This window comes from Pristiophorus japonicus, chromosome 1 (genome assembly GCF_044704955.1).
Source record: "Pristiophorus japonicus isolate sPriJap1 chromosome 1, sPriJap1.hap1, whole genome shotgun sequence".
Classification (NCBI taxonomy): Eukaryota; Metazoa; Chordata; class Chondrichthyes; family Pristiophoridae; genus Pristiophorus; species Pristiophorus japonicus.
This window is the reverse complement of record NC_091977.1, coordinates 371,049,758-371,072,427: the sequence shown is the minus strand read 5'-3', so window position 1 is coordinate 371,072,427 and position 22,670 is coordinate 371,049,758. Positions and strand designations below refer to the sequence as shown.

Sequence of the window (22,670 nt, the reverse complement as noted above, 5' to 3'; positions counted from 1 at the left end):
CGTTCGGGTCGTCTCAGCTGGATCATCTCCAAGCAGTCGTGCTGAGCGGTCTGTACCTCGGGTGCTGTGCTGGTCTGCTCTCTGGTGCCGGGTCCACCCTAAAGTGAGGGCTTGCTGTGCCTCCGGATGCTGAGGACGTCGATTGCAGGAGGGTTGAAGTCTTCCCACTTCCAGTGGATCGTCTCCATCCACCTTCGGCCAAGCAGCGTTGGTCCATCACCTGCAACAAGCCACAGAGGTAACTTGTGCACCGTGCCATCATGGAGTACCTTTACATTCACACTACCAACGACTGGGATAATTTCATTGGTGTAGGTGCGCAGCTTTCCCTGAACCGGGACTAACTTGGGTCGTTCAGCTTGATTGTCCCATAGCCTCTCAAAGGCTTCTTGATTCATTATTGACTGGCTCGCCCCCGTGTCCACTTCCATGAAGACTGGAACGCCATTTACCTCGACTTCCATCTTCAGCGGGGAACGCTCGGTGGTGCAGGTAAACATAGAAACATAGAAAATAGATGCAGGAGTAGGCCATTCGGCCCTTCGAGCCTGCATCACCATTCAATAAGATCATGGTTGATCATTCCTTCAATACCCCATTCCTGCTTTCTCTCCATAACCCTTGATCCCTTTAGCCGTAAGGGCCATATATAACTCCTGCTTAAATATATCCAATGAACTGGCATCAACAACTCTCTGCGGCAGGGAATTCCACAGGTTAACAACTCTGAGTGAAGAAGTTTCTCCTCATCTCAGTCCTAAATGGCCTGCCCCTTATCCTAAGACCGTGTCCCCTGGTTTTGGACTTCCCCAACAGCGGGAACATTCTTCCCGCATCTAACCTGTCCAGTCCCGTCAGAATCTCATATGTTTCTATGAGATCCCCTCTCATCCTTTTAAACTCCAGTATATAAAGGCCCAGTTGATCCAGTCTCCTCATATGTCAGTCCTGCCATCCTTGGAATCAGTATGGTGAACCTTCGCTGCACTCCCTCAATAGCAAGAATGCCCTTCCTCAGATTAGGAGACCAAAACTGACCACAATATTCCAGGTGGGGCCTCACCAAGGCCCTGTACAACTGCAGTAAGACATCCCTGCTCCTATACTCAAATCCCCTTGCTATGATGGCCAACATATCATTTGCCGCCTTCACCGCCTACTGTACCTGCATGCCAACTTTCAAGGACTCATGAACCATGACACCCAGGTCTTCCTGCACCTCCCTTTTTCCTAATCTGCCGCCATTCAGATAATATTCTACCTTTGTGTTTTTGCCCCCAAAGTGGATAACCTCATATTTATCCACATTATCCTGCATCTGCCATGTATTTGCCCATTTGCCTAACCTGTCCAAGTCACCCTGCAGCCTCTCAGCGTCCTCCTCACAGCTCACACCGCCACCCAGCTTAGTGTCATCTGCAAACTTGGAGATATTACACTCAATTCCATCATCTAAATTATTAATATATATTGTAAAGAGCTGGGGTCCCAGCACCGAGCCCTGCGGCACTCCACTAGTCACTGCCTGCCATTCTGAAAAGGACTCGTTTATCCTGACTCTCTGCTTCCTGTCTGCCAGCCAGTTCTCTATCCACGTCAGTACATTACCCCCAATACCATGTGCTTTGATTTTGCACACCAACCTCTTGTGTGGGACCTTGTCAAAAGCCTTTTGAAAGTCCAAATATACCACATGCACTGGTTCTCCCTTGTCCATTCTACTAGTTATATACCTCATCGTGAGCTGCCTCTCTGCTTTTTGTTTCATAATCCGCGTTCGATTCATGGCCATCTGCAGACTCTTCATCGACACAGTGAGTCATATTTCTCTCTCACATTCGCAGGAGGTGGTCCTTTGTGCAGCAGCCTTTGCATACATAGTCCTTAAAGCGGCACTGGTGAGCCCTGTGATTCCCTCCACAACGCCAGCATGGAGCTAATTGATTAGCCCCCCTCAGTGGACTCTTAAGTTAAGGGACTCGGGGGGGGGGGTCTATTCTCTCTTCCCTGAGCGGGTTCGCGCTCAACAGTACAGCCTCTAAAACGGCGCCACTCTGTGCACAGTACCTGACGGGTTTGAGTCCCGAGGGTGAGTCATCTGCCTAGAGCCGCAGGCCGAGGTCATGAATGCCTGGCTCATAGAGATGACCTTCTGCAGTGTGACTGTGATATCCGCCGACAGTAGCTTATGAAGAAGGTCCTCATGGCTAATTCCAATGACAAAAATATCCCACAGCACTTTGTTAAGGTGGTTGCCGAACTCGCATGATGCCACCAGCCTCCTGAGATCTGCGGCGTATTTTGCGATTTCCTGGCCTTCGCGCCATCGGTGGGTGTAGAACCGGTGTCAGGCTGTGAGGATGCTTCCATTGGGCTTGAGTTGCTCATGGATCAGGGTTACGAGCTCCTTGTATGTCTTGGTTGTTGTCTTCGCTGGTGCCAGCAAGTCCCTGACGAGGCCATCGACGGTGGGTCCACAGCTGGTTAGCAAGATAGCTCTGCGCTTATCAGCCAGTGTGGCCGGGTCGTCTCCTGCCAGGTTGTTTGCTGTGAATAAATGGTCGAACCTCTCCACAAAGGCGTCCCAATCATCACCATCGGCGAACAATGTACCAAGGTTAGCCATTTTCACGTGAAATTTCGTAATCGTAATTCGCCAATTGTTGTGTACTTAGATGCTCTAATAATGACTCCACGAGGCAATGTGTTATACTTGAACTGTAGTCACCGTAGTCTTTTATTTGCTAACTCCAAAGTGAGGATCACAACTGGTGGCCAGCCTTTTATACTAGGCCAGGCACACCTGTACAGGTAACCTACAAGTCTCCCACTGCTGTGCCCTCTGGTGGCACACCCTTTGATAGTACCAACAGTAGCCATGTATACATGATACTCGTCCCAGCATAGTTCAGGTGTCGTCCGTCCCCACGGAACAGCTCTCTCTTTCCAGAATATTGGTGCCAGTGCCCCATGAATCGAAACCCACTTCTCCCACACCAATCTTTGAGCCACGCATTCATCTCCCTGATTCTCTTGACCCTATGCCAATTTGCTCGTGGCTCAGGTAATTACCTTTGTGGTTCTGCTTTTCAATTTAGATCCTAGCTGCTCAAACTTTATCAGCAGAACCTCTTTCTTAGTCCTTTTTTTAAATATTTCAAAATATACTTTATTCATATAAAAATTTGTACAGTACATTCAAAAGCAGTTCAGTACATTTAGTTGCGGTCAGCAATCCCATACACTACATTTCCTTGCTTTTCAGTTCAAGTACAATACGGGATACATTGTACAACATTCAACAAATTACATTACATGTGTCATTATACAGTACACGGAATGGGTGACGGTACATTTACATTTTTCCTTTCCAACGTGCATCAGGAAACAGACCTTGCATTGTACATGGCACTACATAGGTGTTTACAGATCATGGTGCTCCATGTACACAAAAAAGAAGTTACAAGTACAGTCCGAGTGGAGTTTTGTACTGATTCCTGCCCCTGGGTTTACCGTGGCAGAAGGGCTTTAAACTGTGGCCCTTCCCCACCGTGGCTTTGCGGCGACTGCACCAATTTTAAGTGCGTCCCTCAGCACGTAATCCTGGATCTTGGATTGCGGCAGTCTGCAACATGCAGACGTGGACATCTCCTTGCTCTGGAAGACCAGCAAGTTTCGGCAAGATCAAAGAGCGTCTTTGACCGAGTTGATGGCCCTCCAGCAGCAGGTGATGTCTGTCTCGGTGTGTCCCCCTGGGTACAGTCTGTAGAGCACAGAGTCCTGTGTTACGGAGCTGCTCGGGATGAACCTCGACAGCAACCACTGCATCTCTTTCCAAACCTGCCTTGCGAAGGCGCAATCCTGAAGGAGATGGGTGACAGTCTCGCCCGCCCCGCAGCTGACTCGGGGGCACCGTGCCATGCTGCTGAGACGTCGGCTGTGCATGAATGCTCTGACGGGTAAGGCCCTCCTCACCGCCAACCAAGCTACGTCTTGGTGCTTGTGTGAAAGCTCTGGCGATGAGACATTCTGCCAAACGAGTTCGACAGTCAGTTCAGGGAACCACCCGACAGGGTCCACCCGCTCCTTTTGTAGGGCGTCCAGGACCTAACGTGCTGACCACTGTTTTATGGCCTTGTGGTCAAAAGGTTTTTTTTTGTGAAAAACTTTTCCACGAAGGACAGGCGGACAGGCATGGTCCAACTGGTGGGGGCGTTTCGCAGCAGCGTGGCCAGGCCCATCCTTCGCAACAAAGGGGACAGGTAGAACCAGTGTAGTGACACTTGGTGTTTGCGTATCGGGGGTCTGTGCACAGCTTGATGCAGCCGCACACAAAGGTGGCCATCAGGATGAGGGCCACGTTCGGAACATCCTTTCCTCCACTGTCCAGAGATTTGTACATTGTGTCTCTGCGGACACGTTCCATTTTGGACCTCCAGACAAAGTGGAAGACGGCCTGGGTAACTGCCACGGCACAGGAGCGAGAGATGGGCCAGACCTGTGCCACGTGTAGCAATCCCGAAAGCACCTCACTCCTGATGACCAGGTTCTTTCTTGCCATGGAGAGGAAGCGCAGCTTCCACCATCCCAGTTTTTGCTTCACTTTGGCGATACGCTCTTCCCAGTTTTTGGCGCACGCCCCGTCCGCTCCGAACCATATTCCCAACACCTTCAGGTAATCTGGTTTAACGGTGAAGGGAATAAAGAATCGGTCGGTCCAGTTGCCAAAGAGCATGGCCTCGCTTTTGCTGCGATTGACCTTTGCTCCCGAGGCCAGTTCAAACTGGTCGCAGATTGCGGATCCGAGCAAAAAACGGCGACGTCATCCATGTACAGGGAGGTCTTGACCTGAACGCCTCTGCTGCCTGGGATCGTCACCCCTCTAATGCCCGCATCCTTCCTGATGGACTTGGCAAAGGGCTCGATACAACACACAAACAAGACAGAGGAGAGGGGACAGCCTTGCCTGACTCCAGATCTGATTGGAAAGCTTTCAGTTTCCCATCCGTTGATTTGAACTGCACTACTGATGTCTGTGTAGAGCAGTTGGATCCAATTGCAGATATCCTCCCCAAACCCCATTTTGGAGAGCACGTCCATCAGGTACGTGTGCGATATCCTGTCAAAGGCTTTCTTCTGGTCTAAGCTGATTAAGCAGGTGTCCACCCACCTGTCCCACACGTAAGCGATCATATCCCTGAGTAGCGCGAGCCTATCAGAGATCTTCCTGCCGGGGACAGCGCAGGTCTGGTCCGGGTGAATCCCCAGTTCGAGCAGACTTGACCCTGTTTGCAATGACCTTTGACAGGATCTTGTAGTCCACGTTGAGCAGCGAAATGGGCCGCCAGTTTTTGATTTTCTCCCTCTTCCACCTTCTGCTTGTAGATGAGGGTGATGATGCCTTTCCTCATCGATTCTGACATGCTGCCGGCCAGAAGCATACCCCTGTTTTCCCATTATTTTATTTAATTAATTAGTTTAGTGTTTTCCCATTATTTTATTTAATTAATTTGTTTATTGTTAATCAAAGTATTCTCCTTTTTATATAGTTTATTAAATTAGTTAAATAAATAAAAGTTCATTTTTAGAATTTAGTTATATGCTATATGTTAACTTAAAAGAAAAACTTAGCCCATAGTCACTACCAATCACTTACCTGCCTTACCTGTGATGTCACACTGCAAAGTTCTCCCCACCCAGAGCCGTACGATCTCCTGGGAGAGGCAAAAAAAACAGATTAAAAACCCAGGCCAATTGGGGAAAATATCTGGGAAAATTCCTCTCCGACCCAACCAGGCAATCAAAATTAGTCCAGGAGATCACACTGGCCGTATTAGATTCCTTGAAGTTGCAAGTCTGCTGCGGCTTTTATCCCCACTCTAGGCCTCGGTCTGCTCCCGCTCTGTGGAAGAAGTTTGGAAAAAAAACTTCCAACCCCCACTTCACCGAACTCTCCCACTTACCAAACTCTCAAGTTTCCCACTCAATTCCCTTTTGAATGTTTACTGTTGAATTTGTTTCCACCACCCTTTCAGCCAGTGCATTCCAGATCATCACCACAACTTGCTGCGTTAAAAACACATTCTCCTCATCTTCACTCTGGTTCTTTTGACAATTACCTTCTATCTGTGGCCTTTGACTACTGACCCCCTATTTCTTCTGATCAAAACTGTTCATAATTTTGAGCACTTCTATTAAATCTTCCTTTAACCTTCTCTGCTCTAAGGAGAACAATCCCAGCTTCTCGAGTCTCTTGACATAACTGAAGTCCCTCATCTCTGGTACCATTCTAGTGAATCTCCTTTAGACACCTCTAAGGCCTTGACATCCTTCTTAAAGTGTGATGCCCAGAATTGGACAGAATATTTATTTTTTTCCTTTTTAAAAAAAAATCATTAAATGTCTATTTGTTGATTCAGTGTTCATCTACTTCTGTTAATAAATTTGTTAAAATTATAGGGGCCGAAATTACTTGAGAGTTCTGCCACAACTCTGGTGGGACACCAGCAGGGTCCCCAGGAAAATGGTGTCTGCTCAGTTCTGCCAAGTTTCTGTTGTTTCCCGCAGCTTCTTGGATGCTTCCTATAGGAGAAATGCCCCTGGAGAATTGCCTTGAATGTTGTCCTCAACATGGAGTCAGTAGCTACACTGAATGCTGGGATACCAAAATGTAATTAAAATCATGAGACTTGTGTGGAAGAAAGCATTCTTGCAGAAATTGGGGTAGTATTAGCTACAAAGACCATAGGCCCAGAGAAAGCGCATCAGGCGACACAAGTGTGCCACTGCTTATCAGACTGGAGACTGACTCCCTGGCCGCTGCCTCTTGTGGTAAAAATGAAGAAATAACTTGCATTTACATATCGTGTTTCACAAGCTTGGGACCTTTCAAACAGCTTCACAGTTAATTAAGTACTTTTGAAGTGTGGTTACTGTTGTAATGTGGGGAAATGTGGCAGCCAATTTATGCAAAGCAAGATCCCCAAAACAGCAATGAAATAAATGACTAAACAATTTGTTTTAGTGGTGTTGGTTGAGAGATAAATGTTGGCTGGAACGACATGTGGCTATCATCCTTCGTAACAAGATTTTTCTTTTAAGTAAGGAGAATCTCTCTCTCATCTGATGGGGTCTGTGCAAAGCTGCATTCGTAGAGTATTTGTACACTTCTCTTTGCCGTAGTGTCCGCTCCTAAATGCTGGGCTTTGGGGCCCAATACGCAGCCCCTGTAGCTAGTGTTATTTGCAATACAACACGTCAGGAAAACACGACACATCTGTTTCCTTAATTTACAGTTTGTTATAGTGTACCTTCCCATAAATGGGTCGGTGCAGTTTTTCAGATCTCAGCTGGCCTGCAGAAAGCAGTGGAGACACACTCCAGCAATGTCCTCAAGTTGCTTTCCACCTCTCTCCATCCAGCTCTAAGGTTTCTAGTTGTTAGTGAGGTGCGGCAGCCCAGAAGCAGCGTGGAGGCGTGCCACTCCAGGGAGCAGCGCGAGCTGGTGCAGGAGGGCGACAGCAGCGAAGAGTGAAGTCATCAAGGTCCAGGTTGGTGATTGGAGCGTTTGCAGGTACAGCAGGAGCAACGACAGACTGTGGAGGGATGTGATCGGGGCCCAGGAGAGGTGAGAGTTCGGGGCCAGCCCACACTGCGATATGTCCGCTCACTAGGTCCGTGCAGCAGAGCAGGTCTCCAGTCGTCTTGGATAACCCTCGTCACTGGACCAAGACCTAGTTCTGTCAAGCCCGTGTGGTGGCTGGTCTGCAACAGCCACCACACATTTAAAAAAAAAATCCAAGCACAGGCATCTTCCACCCTTCAGGATGTAGTTCAGGACCTGGAATATTGGGTCCTTCATTGAAATACCTGTGAACTCATCCTTTTTTGGCGTGGAAGCAAGTCATCCTCGTTTTGAGGGACTGCCTATGATGATGATTCTTTTCTTTAAGCTATTTTTCATTTCCACTGAATTTGGTGGTTTATCAATGCTTTCATTTCATTCCATTGGAAAAATTAAAAATGTAACCAAAATTGAGTGCTGACTAAAAGTTCGGTCAGCCTCTTTCTGTACTGCTTTGTAGGCACTACAGCAACAACAACTTATATTTATATAGCACCGTTAACGTAGTAAAATGTCCCAAGGCATTTCACAGAAGGAGATAAAACAATTTGACACTGAGCCGCAGAAGGAGAAATTAGGGCAGGTGACCAAAAGCTTGGTCAAAGAGGTAGGTTTTAAGGATGTCTTGAAAGAGGAAAGAGAGGTTTAGGTAGTGAATTCCAGAGCAAGGGGCCTGGGTAACAGAAGGCACGGCCACTAATGGTTGAGCTCAAGAGGCCAGAATTAGAAGAGCACAATCATCTCTGGGTGGGGTTGCTGGTTATGGGGCTGGAGGAAATTACAGAGATAGGGAGGGGCGAGGCCATGGAGGGATTTGAAAACCAGGATGAGAATTTTGAAATCGAGGCGTTACTTAACCATGAGCCAATGTAGCTCAGCGAGCAAAGGGGTGATGGTTGAGTTAGATTTGGTGCGAATTAGGACACGGGCAACCGGTTTGGACCACCTCGAGTTTACGTTTCTTTGGCACGAACAGCCATCAAGTGGAGACTCGAGGATGGGATTTTGAATCTTGCTTTTGAGTTGGGTACCTGACTTTTATTCTATTGTTCCTTCACGTATCAATCAAAAGTTTCTCGCACCTCTGAATCAAATGCAACATTTTAGCGTTGTATGTGTTAAAATCAGTTCAAAATTTTATTGAACGAGGATTGCGTTTATCCATTTAACTTGAAGAGGGGAGCCCTAACCATTTCTAGCCTGTATTGGAAGTTGTCAACTGTGGCTCAGTTGGTAGCAATCTTGCGTCTGAGTCAGAAGGTTGTGGGTTCAAGTCTCACTCCAGAGACTTGACCCCAAAATTCTACACTGATACTCCAGTGCATACTGAGGGATTGCCGGACTGTGCAGTCTTTTGAATGAGACGTTAAACCGAGGCCCCGCTCGTACTGTAAGATGGATGTAAAAGATCGCATGGCACTATTTCGAAGAAGAGCAGGGAAGTTATCCCAGGTGCCCTGGTCAATGTTTATCCCTTAATCTGTTTTTGTGATGTTGATTATCTGGTCATTATCACATTGCTGTATGTGGGACTTAGCTGTCGCAAATTGGCTGCCTTGTTTCCTACATTACAACAGTGACTACACTTCAAAAAGTATTTCATTGACTGTAAAGTGATTTGGGGGCATCCTGAGGTTGTGAAAGGTGCTATATAAATGCAAGTCTTTTTTCTTTTGACAGCAGTGTGGCCTGCTTTTGCACATCAGGCTTATTCCTGAATCACCTCTGTAGGTTGAAATTTCCTTTGATGCAGACTGGTTGAACCAGTTTCTAGTTGAGTGAAAAACCAGTTTGACTGGTCTGTTATGCCAACAAATTCTGGTATGATTCCCAGTCCCAGAGAGTGTACAAACCTGCTCGGTCAGTTGTGAAAAGCATATTGGGTGATCCATTGTGCACTTCCATATATACCCTAGCAGAACCAGACAGCTTGAGCTGAGCAGCTGCTTTCTCAGTACGCAATGCACATGTGAGGATTGTAGCTCCAGGGAATACCAAGATTAAATGTTCACTAATGAAAGGTTTCTCACAATTTAAGTTTAAAGGTAAGTAGCATATAACATTTGTTGTGTTTTCAGTTAAATTTGAATTTTAAATGTATTGTTTAAGTTTGTGGTATGAAATTTAGATATTCTTCTAATATAAAGTAGGATGAGAAGATGCCTTCTGCAAATTTTGTAAATTGGTAACTTGGTACTTTATTGCATAGTATAGATTTTCTTTTAAAAGAAACAATAATCTCTGATGTCTTCATTTTGTTAGACTTATCTTTAAAGTATGAATTCATTGGTCAGAAAAATAACTTGCTGTAAATGAGGATCTAATCATTTTCTTGTGTGTGTATATATGATGCATTATATGTGAAAACTCAGAAAACAACAGCACTTCTGGCTTTCATTTGGTAATTGATTAACCAGTCGTAGTCCAGTAGTACGTGAGAAGCTGAATAGAAAGGAATGAGGGCATGTTTTGTCACGCCTAACAATACTGGAAATCTCAGGCTTTAAAGTAAATTATGCCTTTCATCCTGGGCACTGAACTCCAATTCTGTTTCATTCAATAACTTTAGTTCCCTATGTTGTAAATTGCTTGAACAGCATTGTAGTACAGCAACTCGATTAATACTGGGCAGATGGTTCTAATGACTGCAGTCAGTGCCAAGTCTGCGGCTGCTTCGGTTGGCTGTAAGTATGGAATTGAAAGAAGTACTTTCTATGTGCATAGGAACATGGGAATTGCTGGAACAAAAGACGAAGATCCATCTAGTTCGCCTTCTACCATCCTGGTAGTTGCATGATACTGCGACAATGGATATGTTGACTAAACATAGCCATAAATCTCTATCCATTAGTCTATAGCAGACCCTGGCTTTAGGTGAGGAAACTACCAGTGGTGCAAAGCTTTTGCATACTACTGTGAACCTGGTTAGTAAGCACCATTTTAAGGCACTTTCATATTGATGCGGTCAGCAGATGGCCTCACCAGAAAATTTATCCCTTTCTGGGTGCATTGTCAGGCTATACCTGACTGCGGAATTGCAATGATTTGTATTGACCCGAGGCTGGGCTCAGCTTAAAACAACATATCTAGTCCATCACCAAGATTGACTGCTACTGTCTCTACCATTTCCTGCTTTCTCCCTTACCTTATTCCACCGTTAGCAAAATTCACTCTCGGGCCTTTGTCACCTCCAACATTCTCCTTGCTCATTTCAAACTCCAATTCACCTAAAGTTCTGCTGCTTGTATCCTCTTGTGCACTAATTCCTGCTCACCTGTCATACTCTCCTCGCTGTCCACTGCTTTCCACAACGCTTCGACTTCAAAATCCTTGTCCTTGTTCATAATTCTTTCTAAGGCCTTGTGCCAGTCTACCTGTGCAGCCTTCTCTGGTCTTGACGAGTTTACGCTTTTGACGAGTTTACGCTGTATTCCTCTACTCCTCCATTGGCGGCAGAGCCTTCAATCATCACGCCCCTGAACTTTGGAATCTCGTTCCTAAAGCCTTTCGTCTTGCTTCACTTTCTAAAGCCTTCTCAAAATGAGCCTAACTCTTTCATCATTTCTCAATGTGTATTTCTCCATTTTCGTGTGGTGTCCCACTCCACTACTGCAAATATAACTTATAAGTTCCTTTCTTGGTCTTCCTCTATCAATTCAGTTCCATTCATTGTACACTTGGGATCCACATTTTTCTTTGACCAGTGTGCAATCATTTACATTGTTAAATTGCATTTGTCATTTGCTGCCCAATTGCATAGCTTACCTAAATCCTATTTCACATGCTGTGTTTCTATGGCTTTCTCTGTTACAGTTTTACAAGCTTGCATTTAGTTTTCACATTAATGTAGTTTAGAAGTAACAGTACTGGGCTCGATTGTGTTGCACCCCTGCTGGATAACCTGCTGGGACCATACCATGTAATATGTAGCTGGGAAAGGTACTGGAAGGCTGCCGGCACCATCAGAGCTACAGCGCAGTATAAATTCAGGAATTACGCAGAGTATTTGTTTACATAGATGGTGGGTGATCAATAGCATGAGTGGGTTTCTTGGAAGAGTGGTTGAAGCCAGGGTTTTGGACTTATTGTTGGAGGTGCAGTCTTTCGGATGAGACATTAAACCGAGGCTCCATCTGCTCTCTCAAGTGGACATAAAAGATTTCATGGCACAAGTTCGAAGAAGAGCAGGGGAGTTCTCCCCGGTGTCGTGGCCAATATTTATCTCTCAATCAACATAACAAAAAAACAAATTATCTGGTCATTATCACATTGCTGTTTGTGGGAGCTTGGTGTGCGCAAATTGGCTGCCGCATTTCCGACATTACAACAGTGACTACATTCCAAAAGTACTTCATTGGCTGTAAAGCGCTTTGAGATGTCCTGTGGTATATAATTCCAAAAAACAAAAAAAAAACTATATATTGTAATAGAAAGATTATATAAGGTTTTGTTTTCAGAATGCTTGAGATCAAATGGGCTGAAGGGTCATCTTCATCTGAATCTATGGGCCCAAGATTGCGCGCCCCCCCCCCCCCCCGCCGCTTAGAAGGGCGCACCTCGATAGAAACTCTTGTAAAAGAAAAACCGTGCCTAAAACTTACCGAGGAATTCTCCCCGCTCCTCAGGACGTCTTCGGCCTCAGCGTAGTGCACCACATCCAGTGGGGGGGCGGAGTCAGGTCCCGGCGCTGAAAACAGTGCCGGGACCTCTGCACATGCGCGCTAAAATGCGTGTGCATGTGCAGTAGTTCCTCGCCCCCACAATCTCTGCAGGCTGTGTGGGAGGGGCACGAAGCACGCCGCCCCAGCCTTGGCCGAATGGGCTCCCTCATCGGCGGCCTGCTGCCTTATCCAGCTGCACAGTTGCAATAAGGATTAAGATCAGGGCTCAGACATTTAAGTGGGAAGTGTTTACAGACTCAATAATGGCGTCTTTTGAAAAAAATCCAGACAGGAAAGGCATGCCCGTAAGGGCCAGGCTTCCGATGGTTAAAGAGTCTGAGGTAAATGGCAGGAGTTTATATAATCCACCCATTTTTCGAATGTCTTGTTCGTCACTTAAGCTGTGGATAATTGAGCCCGAGCAAAGAAAAAATATTGCCTTTTTAAAAAAAAAGCATGGGTGCAAATTATGAAGAAACGCAAGTTGGGGCTGATTAAGTCTGATTGTAACTATTAGGCCCAGTTGGCTTGATGTTGAGAAGGCAACGATTTTTTTAATGTCGTTTTGGGTGAGTGTAGTAAATAGGGTAGTTAAGGCCCCCAGGCAGAGGCATGTTGTTAAGATTAGTTGATTGTCTTGTATTAGCGGGTGTAAACAAATTAATAGGAAGATGCCAGCGACAACCATGGTGCTGGAGTGGAGTAGGGCAAAGACTGGCGTGGGGCCTTCTATGGCTGCCTTACCTGTAAACCACCCATGATCAGACCCCTGTAATCAGCCGACTCCCCCCACGATCGGACATGCCTCTCCCCCCACCCTTCCCAATGTCAGCTCCCCTCCCGATAGCGGATGCCAGCTGTGGCCTGGAGCCGCAGGCTTACTCACCCGATAGTCAGGGGAGGTGCGTCGGAGGCCAGAATCGGTCAAAGAACCTGGCATGGCCAGGGACTTGGAGGTCCTGGCCCCCCACCCCACCCTGCCCGCTCACAGGCCTCCCTGCCTCCCCGTCCAACCAGTAGCCCCCCCCCCCCCCCCCCCAAGGTCTCCCAATCGACGGCATCCCCCCAGCCTTTATAATCGCCGACCAGGGCTGATGCTTCCTTCCCAGTACTGGGGACCAAACCCAAGGGTCCCAGGCTGCAGTCTCCTGCCGCTGGTGGTCCCTCCCTCCCACCCACCAGCCAGACTGTCTATTTGGCCGGCAGCTGGGCAGGAGATGGTATAAACTCTGTGCAACAGTACCCAGTTTTTCTGCAGTCAAGCTTTGCTTGAAGGTAGGACTTCTATTTTTTATTTGTTTGTTTATTTATTTATTGATTGATTATGTGGTCCTAAATTCTTGTTTGATTTACATTCAAGTTTACTTTTCTTCTGTTTTCAAAAGGAATTCTGTAAAATAATTTGGCTGAAACTCTTTTTACAGGACTTGCTATAATGTATTTACTAGCTTACCAATCCATTTTTAATCTAATTGTTTAGTGATTTGTAAGTCTTGGCGCTAGGTGCGGGTCCTCTCAGCTTCCTTGTATTTTTTATTATTGAATGCTTATTTTTGTGCTTTGTTTAGTGCTTGATGCTTTAAATGTATTTGTGCTCTTTAATATTGTTGTGAAGGTGTTTAGTGCTTTGCAAGGTCCTTTCACTCCACTCCCCCCCCCCCCTCCCTATATTTCTGGCTACCTGCACTGATTTCTTAGCTCCCCGCCAGGTTTTTCTGTACGGACACAAGTGGCCACATATGCTGGCCTAAGTTAGTTTGGAGTAACTTTTAGCTGTCTAAACTTTCTTAAATGGCCAAAACAGGCGAAAGTGGCTGGTAACGCCCCCTTTTGGAAAAAAAACTAAACTTAAAAAAAAACCTAACTAACTCACTTAGAATGGAGCAAATTAAATGGGCAGAATTGCAATTTTTAAGATGCTCCAAAAAAAATCTAGTTGCTCCAAAAAAAAATAGCAACTCCTGGGCAAACTTGGGCCCTATCTGTGTACCTTCTGGAGAAGAGAAGAAATTGGGTGGGGAAGTGGGAAAATATTTTGTCTTTTAAATCTCTAAGATCAGTTTTACCTAATCTGTTTTGCAGGTGAAAATTGATTGATGATTTTTTAACTACAGTATGTAGCTTTGAAGATCGACATACAAGACCGTACCATGAATAGCTCCAATGCAAGCTGTGGGAGTCCAGGCACTGGGAGCACAGCTGAAGCTGCCATAGATGTATTTAAGGATATTTGGACCAAACTGAGAGAATGCCATGACAACGACGTACAAGGTACATGGTACATGGTGATCACTTGAGCTGGATTAGCATCAATTATCACCTTAAAATTACATGTAAAATCCAATCGCATAAAGCTTGTATGAGGTTTTGTCTGTATATTCAAATCATTAGCGGTTTTCTTGTATCATTCTGTACTCCTTTTCATGGACATTTGATGGAACTTGCCCTGTTTTTGCTATAGCAACATAACAATATTCTAGTTGATGCATTGATAATAGTAAGCAACTGGATAGTAATTCAAGGGACTGTAATGAACATCATTAACTCTCTTTGCTTCCAAGAATCTCAGGAATTTCTGTGTTTTTTTTTCTCTCTCCATTCCTGATGATCTAGATTCTTGCTGGGATACAGTTCTGAGTCTGGCTGCTCTTTGGTCATCATAGGCAGTCCCTTGAAATCGAGGAAGACTTGCTTTCACTTTAAAAGTGAGTTCTTAGGTGACTGAACAGTCCAATACATGAATTACAATCTCTGTCACAGTCGCTGAAGGAAAGGGCGGGTGGGACTGGTTTACCACACGCTCCTTCCGCTGCCTGTGCTTGTTTTCTGCATGCTCTCGGCGACGAGACTCGAGGTGCTCAGCGTCCTCCCGGATGCACTTCGTCCACTTGGGATGGTCTATGGTTAGGGACTCCCAGGTGTCGGTGGGGATGTTGCATTTTATCAAGGAGGTTTTGAGGGTGTCTTTGAAACGTTTCCTTTGCCCACCTGGGGCTCACTTGCCGTGTAGGAGTTCCGAGAGCGCTTGATTTGGGAGTCTTGTGTCAGGCATGCGAACAATGTGGCCCGCCCAACGGAGTTGGTCGAGTGTGGTCAGTGCTTCGATGCTGGGGATGTCGGCCTGATCGAGCACACTAACATTGGGGCATCTGTCCTCCCAGGGGATTTGCAGGATCTTGCAGAGACATCATTGGTGGTATTTTTCCAGCGATTTGAGGTGTCTACTGTATATGATCCCCGTCTCTGAGCTATACAGGAGGGCGGGTATCACTCAGCCCTGTAGACCATGAGCTTGGTGGCAGATTTGAGGGCCTGATCTTCGAACACTCTTTTCCTCAAGCAGCCGAAGGCTGCGCTGGCGCACTGAAGGTGGTATTGAACCTCGTCGACTATGTCTGCCCTTGCTGATAATAGGCTCCCGAGTTATGGAAAGTGGTCCATGTTGTCTAGGACCGCGCTGTGGATCTTGATGACTGGGGGGGGCAGTGCTGTGTGGCGGGGTCAGGTTGGTGGAGGACCTTTGTCTTACGAATGTTTAGTGTAAGGCCCATGCTTTCGTGTACCTCAGTGAAGATGTTGACTATGACTTGGAGTTCAGTCTCTGAATGTATGCAGACGCAAGCATCGCCGCGTACTGTAGTTCGACGACCGAGGTTGGGATGGTCTTGGATCAGGCCTGGAGACGACTACGGTTGAACAGATTCCCACTGGTTCTGTAGTTTAATTCCACTCCAGCGGGGAGCTTGTTGAGTGTGAAGTGAAGCATTGCCTGCTTGACCCTGGTCTGGACGTGGATTGGGTCTATGATGGATCCATTGGTCAGGATCACGACTTGTATGTCGTCGTGGAGCAGACGGGGAATGGTGATGAACTTTTGGGGGCAGCAGAAATGAGGAGGACACTCCATAGTTCCGTGCGGTGGATGGTGTCAAAGGTCTTTGGTTAAGGGTTGGTGCTGTTCCCTACATTTTTCTTGCAGCTGTCACGCCGTAAAAATCATGTCCGTTGGTAGCCCGCAGAGGAGGAAATCTGCACTGTGACTCCAGGAGGAGCTTCTCAGCCAAAGGGAGAAGACAGTTGAGGAGGATTCTAGTAACGACTTTCCCAGTGGCTGATAACAGGAAGATTCCTTTGTAGTTGCCACAGTCTGACTTGTCCCCTTTTTTAAAGATGGTCATGATTACTGCATCTCTCAGGACCCGCTGGAAGGAGCACTTCAAAGATCTCCTTAACCGAGTGTCCTCGACTCCATCCCGCAGCATGCTACTCGCCACCATCTCAGCAAAACCCCAGCCCTGCATGAGGTAGAAAAGGCCATCTGCCAGCTCAAGACCAACAAGGCAATAGGAGCGGATGGAATCCCCGTTGAGGCACTAAAGTATGGCGGAGAGACACTATTGGCACAAATGCATGACCTCATCTCTCTCATCTGGAAGGAGGAGAGCATGCTGGGAGATCTCAGTGATGCGGTAATCGCTCTTTGGTACCTCAACAAAAATCCCATTATTTTTCTGAGCATAGACAATTAATAGCAGCAGACTTTTTGACCCTGAGGAAATATAGCAAACCTTGGATCTACCCTTATTTGATATAATAATGTAAGCACATTTCATCAGGAGTCACTGGATGCCAATCGGGTGGAAACGCTGGCTGATTTTCATTTTGTTTTCCCCCTCTCTACCCTAGAACCACTGAGGCCATTTATCATGGCCCTATATATGTAATCCTGTCCTATCTGATATCCACTAATATTGTCTACGATCTTCTTAGTCTATGTGAATCAGTTCTACATTCAGCAATGCTCTTGGCAATTGACTAATTTTGGAGCCCTCTATTTTCTGTTACTTTTAATTAAATATTATACTTTATTCCAAAGAGGATGCTTTATTTCCTATTCTGTCACTAAAAACCCTTTTCAGTACAAGAGTACAGCACTAGCAGATTCAGGGTTCTCTCGGTCAGCTGCTTTCATTAATGTATAAGAACCGATGTTCAGGAAATCACTTGGAACATTGATTCACAAAATGTAGGTCTGTGAATCTGCAGTTGAGTTAAGATTCCTTGTTTTTGCAATGTAAATGTGGTGAACATAATCCTTGAGTTTTACACTATTAAGAAACCAATCTCTGCATCAAGCAACACAACAGAGGCCAGCATCCAACAGAAAGTTAAAAGTGAGGGTAAAGCCACCTATTGCAAATCAAATCACTCACTCACTTTTTTTTAATCCACATTTTTCATTATTTAATCACCACCTCCACAGACTTGTGTAAAAATGTTTATTTGTTTCCTCGCAAGTTAGGTGGGAATAGGGCTGGAATTGACAGTTGGGTGAATTTCCTGCGCATCAGCAATAACTTTGGAAGAGTTGTGGAAATCCCGTAAGAAGAGTATTTTCCAGAATTTTGCGATTCTTCCGCTGCAGTTACAGCAAATGAATGGGAGAACCCCTGTGAAAATTTACCCCGTGGTCGTTGTGTTCATTCTTTTCTGCTTGTTGGTCCAACAATCCCACAAAATAAATAGGGTGGTCTTGAGTGAGGGAGATTCAAAAGCTCAGAGCTGCTTTAGTTGTCATTGTAGCATAAACGAGCTATATTCTTCCCTCCGCATCCTCCGTACATGCTTGAAGTTAGGCCAAGTTGCACAGTATTTTAGTGAAACCATGGTGCTCTCCGGTGACATCAGGTGATACTAAAGCACATATAGACCCATGTTCTTTTCCTCAGCTGATACAATCAACAGTTCATACTTATTGATTGATATACCAACCTCGATCAGTATCAATTGATCCACTCTTTAATCCCACTGAGGTCACCAGCTCTGTAGTGTCCACTTGCCAGCATAAAGGCTTCATATGTGGCATGCAGTGAGCATTCACCATGTCTGTGACCGGTTCTTGCTGTGTATGATATCGAAACCTGACTCTTTCTTCTATGTGATATGCCTGGCATTTTCTGCCTTTACCCATGGAAACTGACTTCACAGGGCATCTATCCTTTCTTTCAACTTTCTCTGGTAAGAGCCTGAAGAGGAAAAGCCATCAACCCAGTTGAACAATACTGCAACTCATGAAAGATGTTTGAACTCTTAGACTGTTGGTGCCATGGGAAGATCAGAGTCCATCTTTGGCAATTGCAGCCACATGGCAAAAGAGCATAGTTAAGGGATTTGGCCCTTCAAGTCTTTAATTAGATAGTTTGTTGCTTCTCTCACTACTATCATTACTACCCCTGGGACTGAGTCCATATCCTCCTTGGCTGTTTCATCATTAGGGATGATGGCTTGTCATCTAACTATGAAATGAGATGACGATTCTCCTGAAAAAGAAAAGGATGACTATGATCTGCTTGAGGGCAGAAGTTTTCCATTAATTAATCTCTTGGGTGGTTTAGAGTTTGAATGTCACAGCCACCAGAACTTCCTCACTCAGGCTGAAGTCATTGCTAGATATTTTTCAAAAATCACTTTCTGTGGCCATTGCTACATTTCTTTGAACCACCATGAAGAGATTCTGATCGGAGATATGAACGCAACTTTTGATATTAGCCAAGATGAACAAGATCTACCATTGTCCATTGTGCTCCTGCCAACCTGTTGTATGTTACTCTGGTTGCTGATTCTGCTGCTGTGTTAATTTATCTTGACATGAAAAGTCTACTGCCAGGATATAATTCCTGAACTTCTTGATGGCGAGTCAAATACGTAATTCTTTCACCACATTTTACAGATTAAGATTGCCTGCCACCAAATCCACTTTTGTTAGTCAATGGGTTTCAACATATGATAAGAATTTCTGCCAATTTTGTCCAATTTCCACGATCTTTTGCATTAGTTTAAAAACATTGTGCTAGAAGCCGGCCCCGCCCACAAAACAGGCCACGCCGCTTAACCCCCCGATCGAATTAATGACTGTTGCGAGTTTCCGCTAATTGCACCTGTTTGCAGGCCTTTGAGAATGCTCAAGCTGTGGGTTTTTAGGTGCAAAGACACTAATGGGCACAATTTATAAGCTTGAGTATTTTTAAATTAACTAAAACTGACTGCACCAATATAACTAGTAAATGGTTCTGTATAGTTTTTTATTATGTCTTTTTCAGTTATTTAAAATCAGGTTACTCAAGTGGACTAGACACTGAGTAAAAATTTTTCTTTTTGGTGATAAAACCCATTTTTAGCTGGAGTAATAAACTGCACCAGGTTACCACTCTTGAATATATTATGGCATTTTATATTGCATTTAAAAACAATTACATTCTAAAGCGCTGCCCAATTGCGCTGGTTCATGGAAGATTTTACGTTCATCAATATGCTAATGAGTTTGAGCAGGAACTTGAGGGAAAAAACACTTCTGAAAACTAGCATAATTTGAGCGCAATTTGTGTCTGGATTGCTAATTGCGACCAAAGTGGAAACTCTTGGCCTATATGTATAACTCAAGTTTAGACCTAGCAGCCATGGATATAGTTTGTTCTTTTGAAACATACTTGAAATTTATTGCAAACTCTTAAATCAGTCATTTTAAAAGCATCTCTAATGTTAAGTATTGCAATAAGTACAATAGGCCATTGAAATAAATTGTATGTAAAGCATCATGTTTTCATTGTAAGAAACCAGTATGTATAATGAGGATGTATTTCCAAATTTATCACTTAACTTTGCTATACAAATTGTTATGGATAATTGTGTTAATCATTGTGGGAGGTCTTTTACTGTATTGTGACATGTCAGTTGAAGAAATGACTATCTTGTGTATAAGATCCGTACAATGACCTTGTGTGTCTGTCATCTGTGATTAACAAGCCAGAGTTGCAAGATACTTGGTGAACCTCTCTAGGAACATTGAACTCTCAACTTTTATAACATGAAGCCATACAGACCACAAAGCCCCAGATTCCAAATTAATTCACTTGTCTTTGCCGAGGTAAGAGTTAAGAATACTACAATTCACTTGTGTCTCTGGGCTAGGGTATGCGAAAATCATCCAGGGTTCGGAGGCCTACTAACACCCGAGTAATGCCCACTTGGGCAATGTGCAAGAGAGTGGCAACCAGCAAATGTATCGTAGCAAGGAGTCAAAGTCTTTAGGAGAGAAGGAAGAGAAAAAAAATCAAAAGACAACGACCCAGATTTTGCTGGCAGAGTAAAGGTGAGCTTAGTGGCGCTCACCGTTATTAATGTGTAAATCTCCCAGCAACTTGTGGCTAGCAAGAGATACCCTGTCAATTGCAATTGCCGTAATTTGCTGGATGAATTGCAGTCATGCTCGCGAAAACGGCAGCTCACCGTCAACCTCCCCATGCGTTTCATGAAATCGCAACATCTGCACATTAATTTCCAATTAAACTCGTTGCAGAAAGTTAGGGTTGCTACTTAACAGCGTAAGTATCCTTTTAATGAGATTTATGTTCCTGCAAAGCCAATCAAATTCTCCGGCCCAGAAAGGGAACAATTATAAACAGTGGATTCGCATTCCAACAGGTAGTAAATTTATTGTTGGCAATGGTCCAGTTAAGCTCCTGGGATCCCACGTTGCTGGCTTAAAGAGGCCGCATGGCGCCAAATAAAATTATGGGGAACATTGAATGTTAGAGGTTTAAAAAAAATTATATTGAAGAAACTACGGGCTGGATTTTTGGCTTTTCTGTTTTCGGGGCGATAATGGTGGCAGGGCGGGAAAGTTAGTGGCCGGGAATAGTTTTGGTATTTTAAGTTTGGGCATCTGGACCCTGCGTCAGGGGGTGCAGCATTAAGGGAGGCGTTGTACACTTCTTGGCGCAAGGAAGGGAAAGAGCCATGCCGTGAGTGCTCCGATAGAGGCGTGGGGGGGTGGGGAGCGGGGAGAAGAGGGAACCTAAAAAAAAAAACCCACACAAACATTCCTAAAACATTGCCCACGCCACCACAACACAAATCGCACAAAAAATTAAAACAAAAAACATTTGCACTTAGTTTTGTAGTACTTTACCTACCTTTCCGCCACCGGCATGGCAGGATCGCTCTGATTTCCCAGGTGGTCATTGTGGGCGCACTTCTGGGCGGTCGGGGCAGGAGCTCAAACTCACGTCGGTGTCGCAACCTGGCATGCTGTACACCCGGCGCAGCTCTTCCTGGTGGTGCTGCTCAGCACTGCTGCAAAATCCAACCACAGAATCGTGGCGGGTCGCTGGAGACCTCGCCACCACCTATCACGCTGCTCCGGGGCGAAACCCGTAGCTCAAAGGACTGGAAAATCCAGCCAATATTCTCCTTTGTCTTTTTTCCCCTCTCCCTTAATCCAACTTTTCTTTCCCTCTATTTACCCGATTTAAATCTATTTTCATCTCTCTTGTTCCTCGTATATTTCAATCCTTAAATTTCATTAGTTCAGGAGCAGAACTGTTGGCCCCGTTGTTCACTGAGGTCCCAGATGCCCCATTCCCCTTGTGTGCCGTTATCAGCTCGCACTTCCAGCAACTTGCAGGGCAAAACAGTTTGAGCTGACAGGTGAGGGGAAAAAATCGAACTTCCGGGAGGCGCAAGATGCTCTGCTCCAGCAAAATTTGTGCAGAGATTTCAATTTCTTACAAATTTCAAAAAGGAATGGAGTTGAATTTAGAGTCTTTTTAGGGACATCATTGTGTGAGAGACTTCTAACCATTCAATATCTTGAATACTGTTAGAGAACACAGCATGAAATGTCTGAATTACAAGTTTTTTTTTAATGTTCCTTAACTTTACAAGAAGGGGATGAAAAACAGTTCCAGTCATCTGGTGCGTGGTTTTAAATATATGCAGTGAGAAATTAAATGTTTAGCCATTTGTTAATCCTTTTTCATTCAGCAAGTATACATTTACAGGGTGTGGACGGCAGGGCAAAGTCATGTTTAGCCGTCGGGCAGGCATTTTTTTAAATCTTAAGCTGTCACTAAAGTGTTTGCCTAAATTTAGAACTTTCCCATTCCACATATTAGATGTAGGTACAGCCAAGGTAGCTGATAAATAAAAACATTGATGCATTTTGTTGTCCTTTAATTTCTTTATCTGATTTTTGAAACCTTTGCAAATATAATTTAATTGTGCAGATGATAATCTCTGTCTTATAATGCCATTGAGCTGTACTGGCAATGGCATGCACCGACTCTTTATTCAGTGTAGCCTGTTGTGAAATTAATAATTGCATTTTCTTTGCGGGCTGGTTGAGGTGACCTAATTTTCTGTTTACTTTCAGACCTACTTAGATGAATAAAGAACTACAGTCCAAATAGCAATTAGATTTTTGATGCTAGTTTGAGCCTGACAGGATAGCGTGTTCTCTATCACTGGAAAGTTAAATAATGAAGTTGAAAGGTTCCTGCCTGGGAACTTTTTGAAATTTCTTTTGCTCTGCTTATAATTATACTGCC

The 22,670-nt window shown here is 44.9% G+C and overlaps 1 protein-coding gene across 2 annotated transcripts in view; it reads left to right on the top strand.

The window, feature by feature from the left end:
* The window catches only part of rbbp8 (retinoblastoma binding protein 8), a 290,628-nt gene that overhangs the window by 121,297 nt on the left and 146,661 nt on the right, over window positions 1-22,670 (top strand). The window contains exon 3 of one of the 2 annotated variants that reach the window (XM_070875006.1): window positions 14,368-14,556. In XM_070875006.1, the coding sequence (XP_070731107.1) occupies window positions 14,436-14,556 (121 nt within the window). In that variant the 5' untranslated portion in view covers window positions 14,368-14,435. Of the gene's footprint in view, window positions 1-14,367; window positions 14,557-22,670 lie in introns of those variants that run through there. The other variant, XM_070875014.1, reaches the window with a different exon arrangement.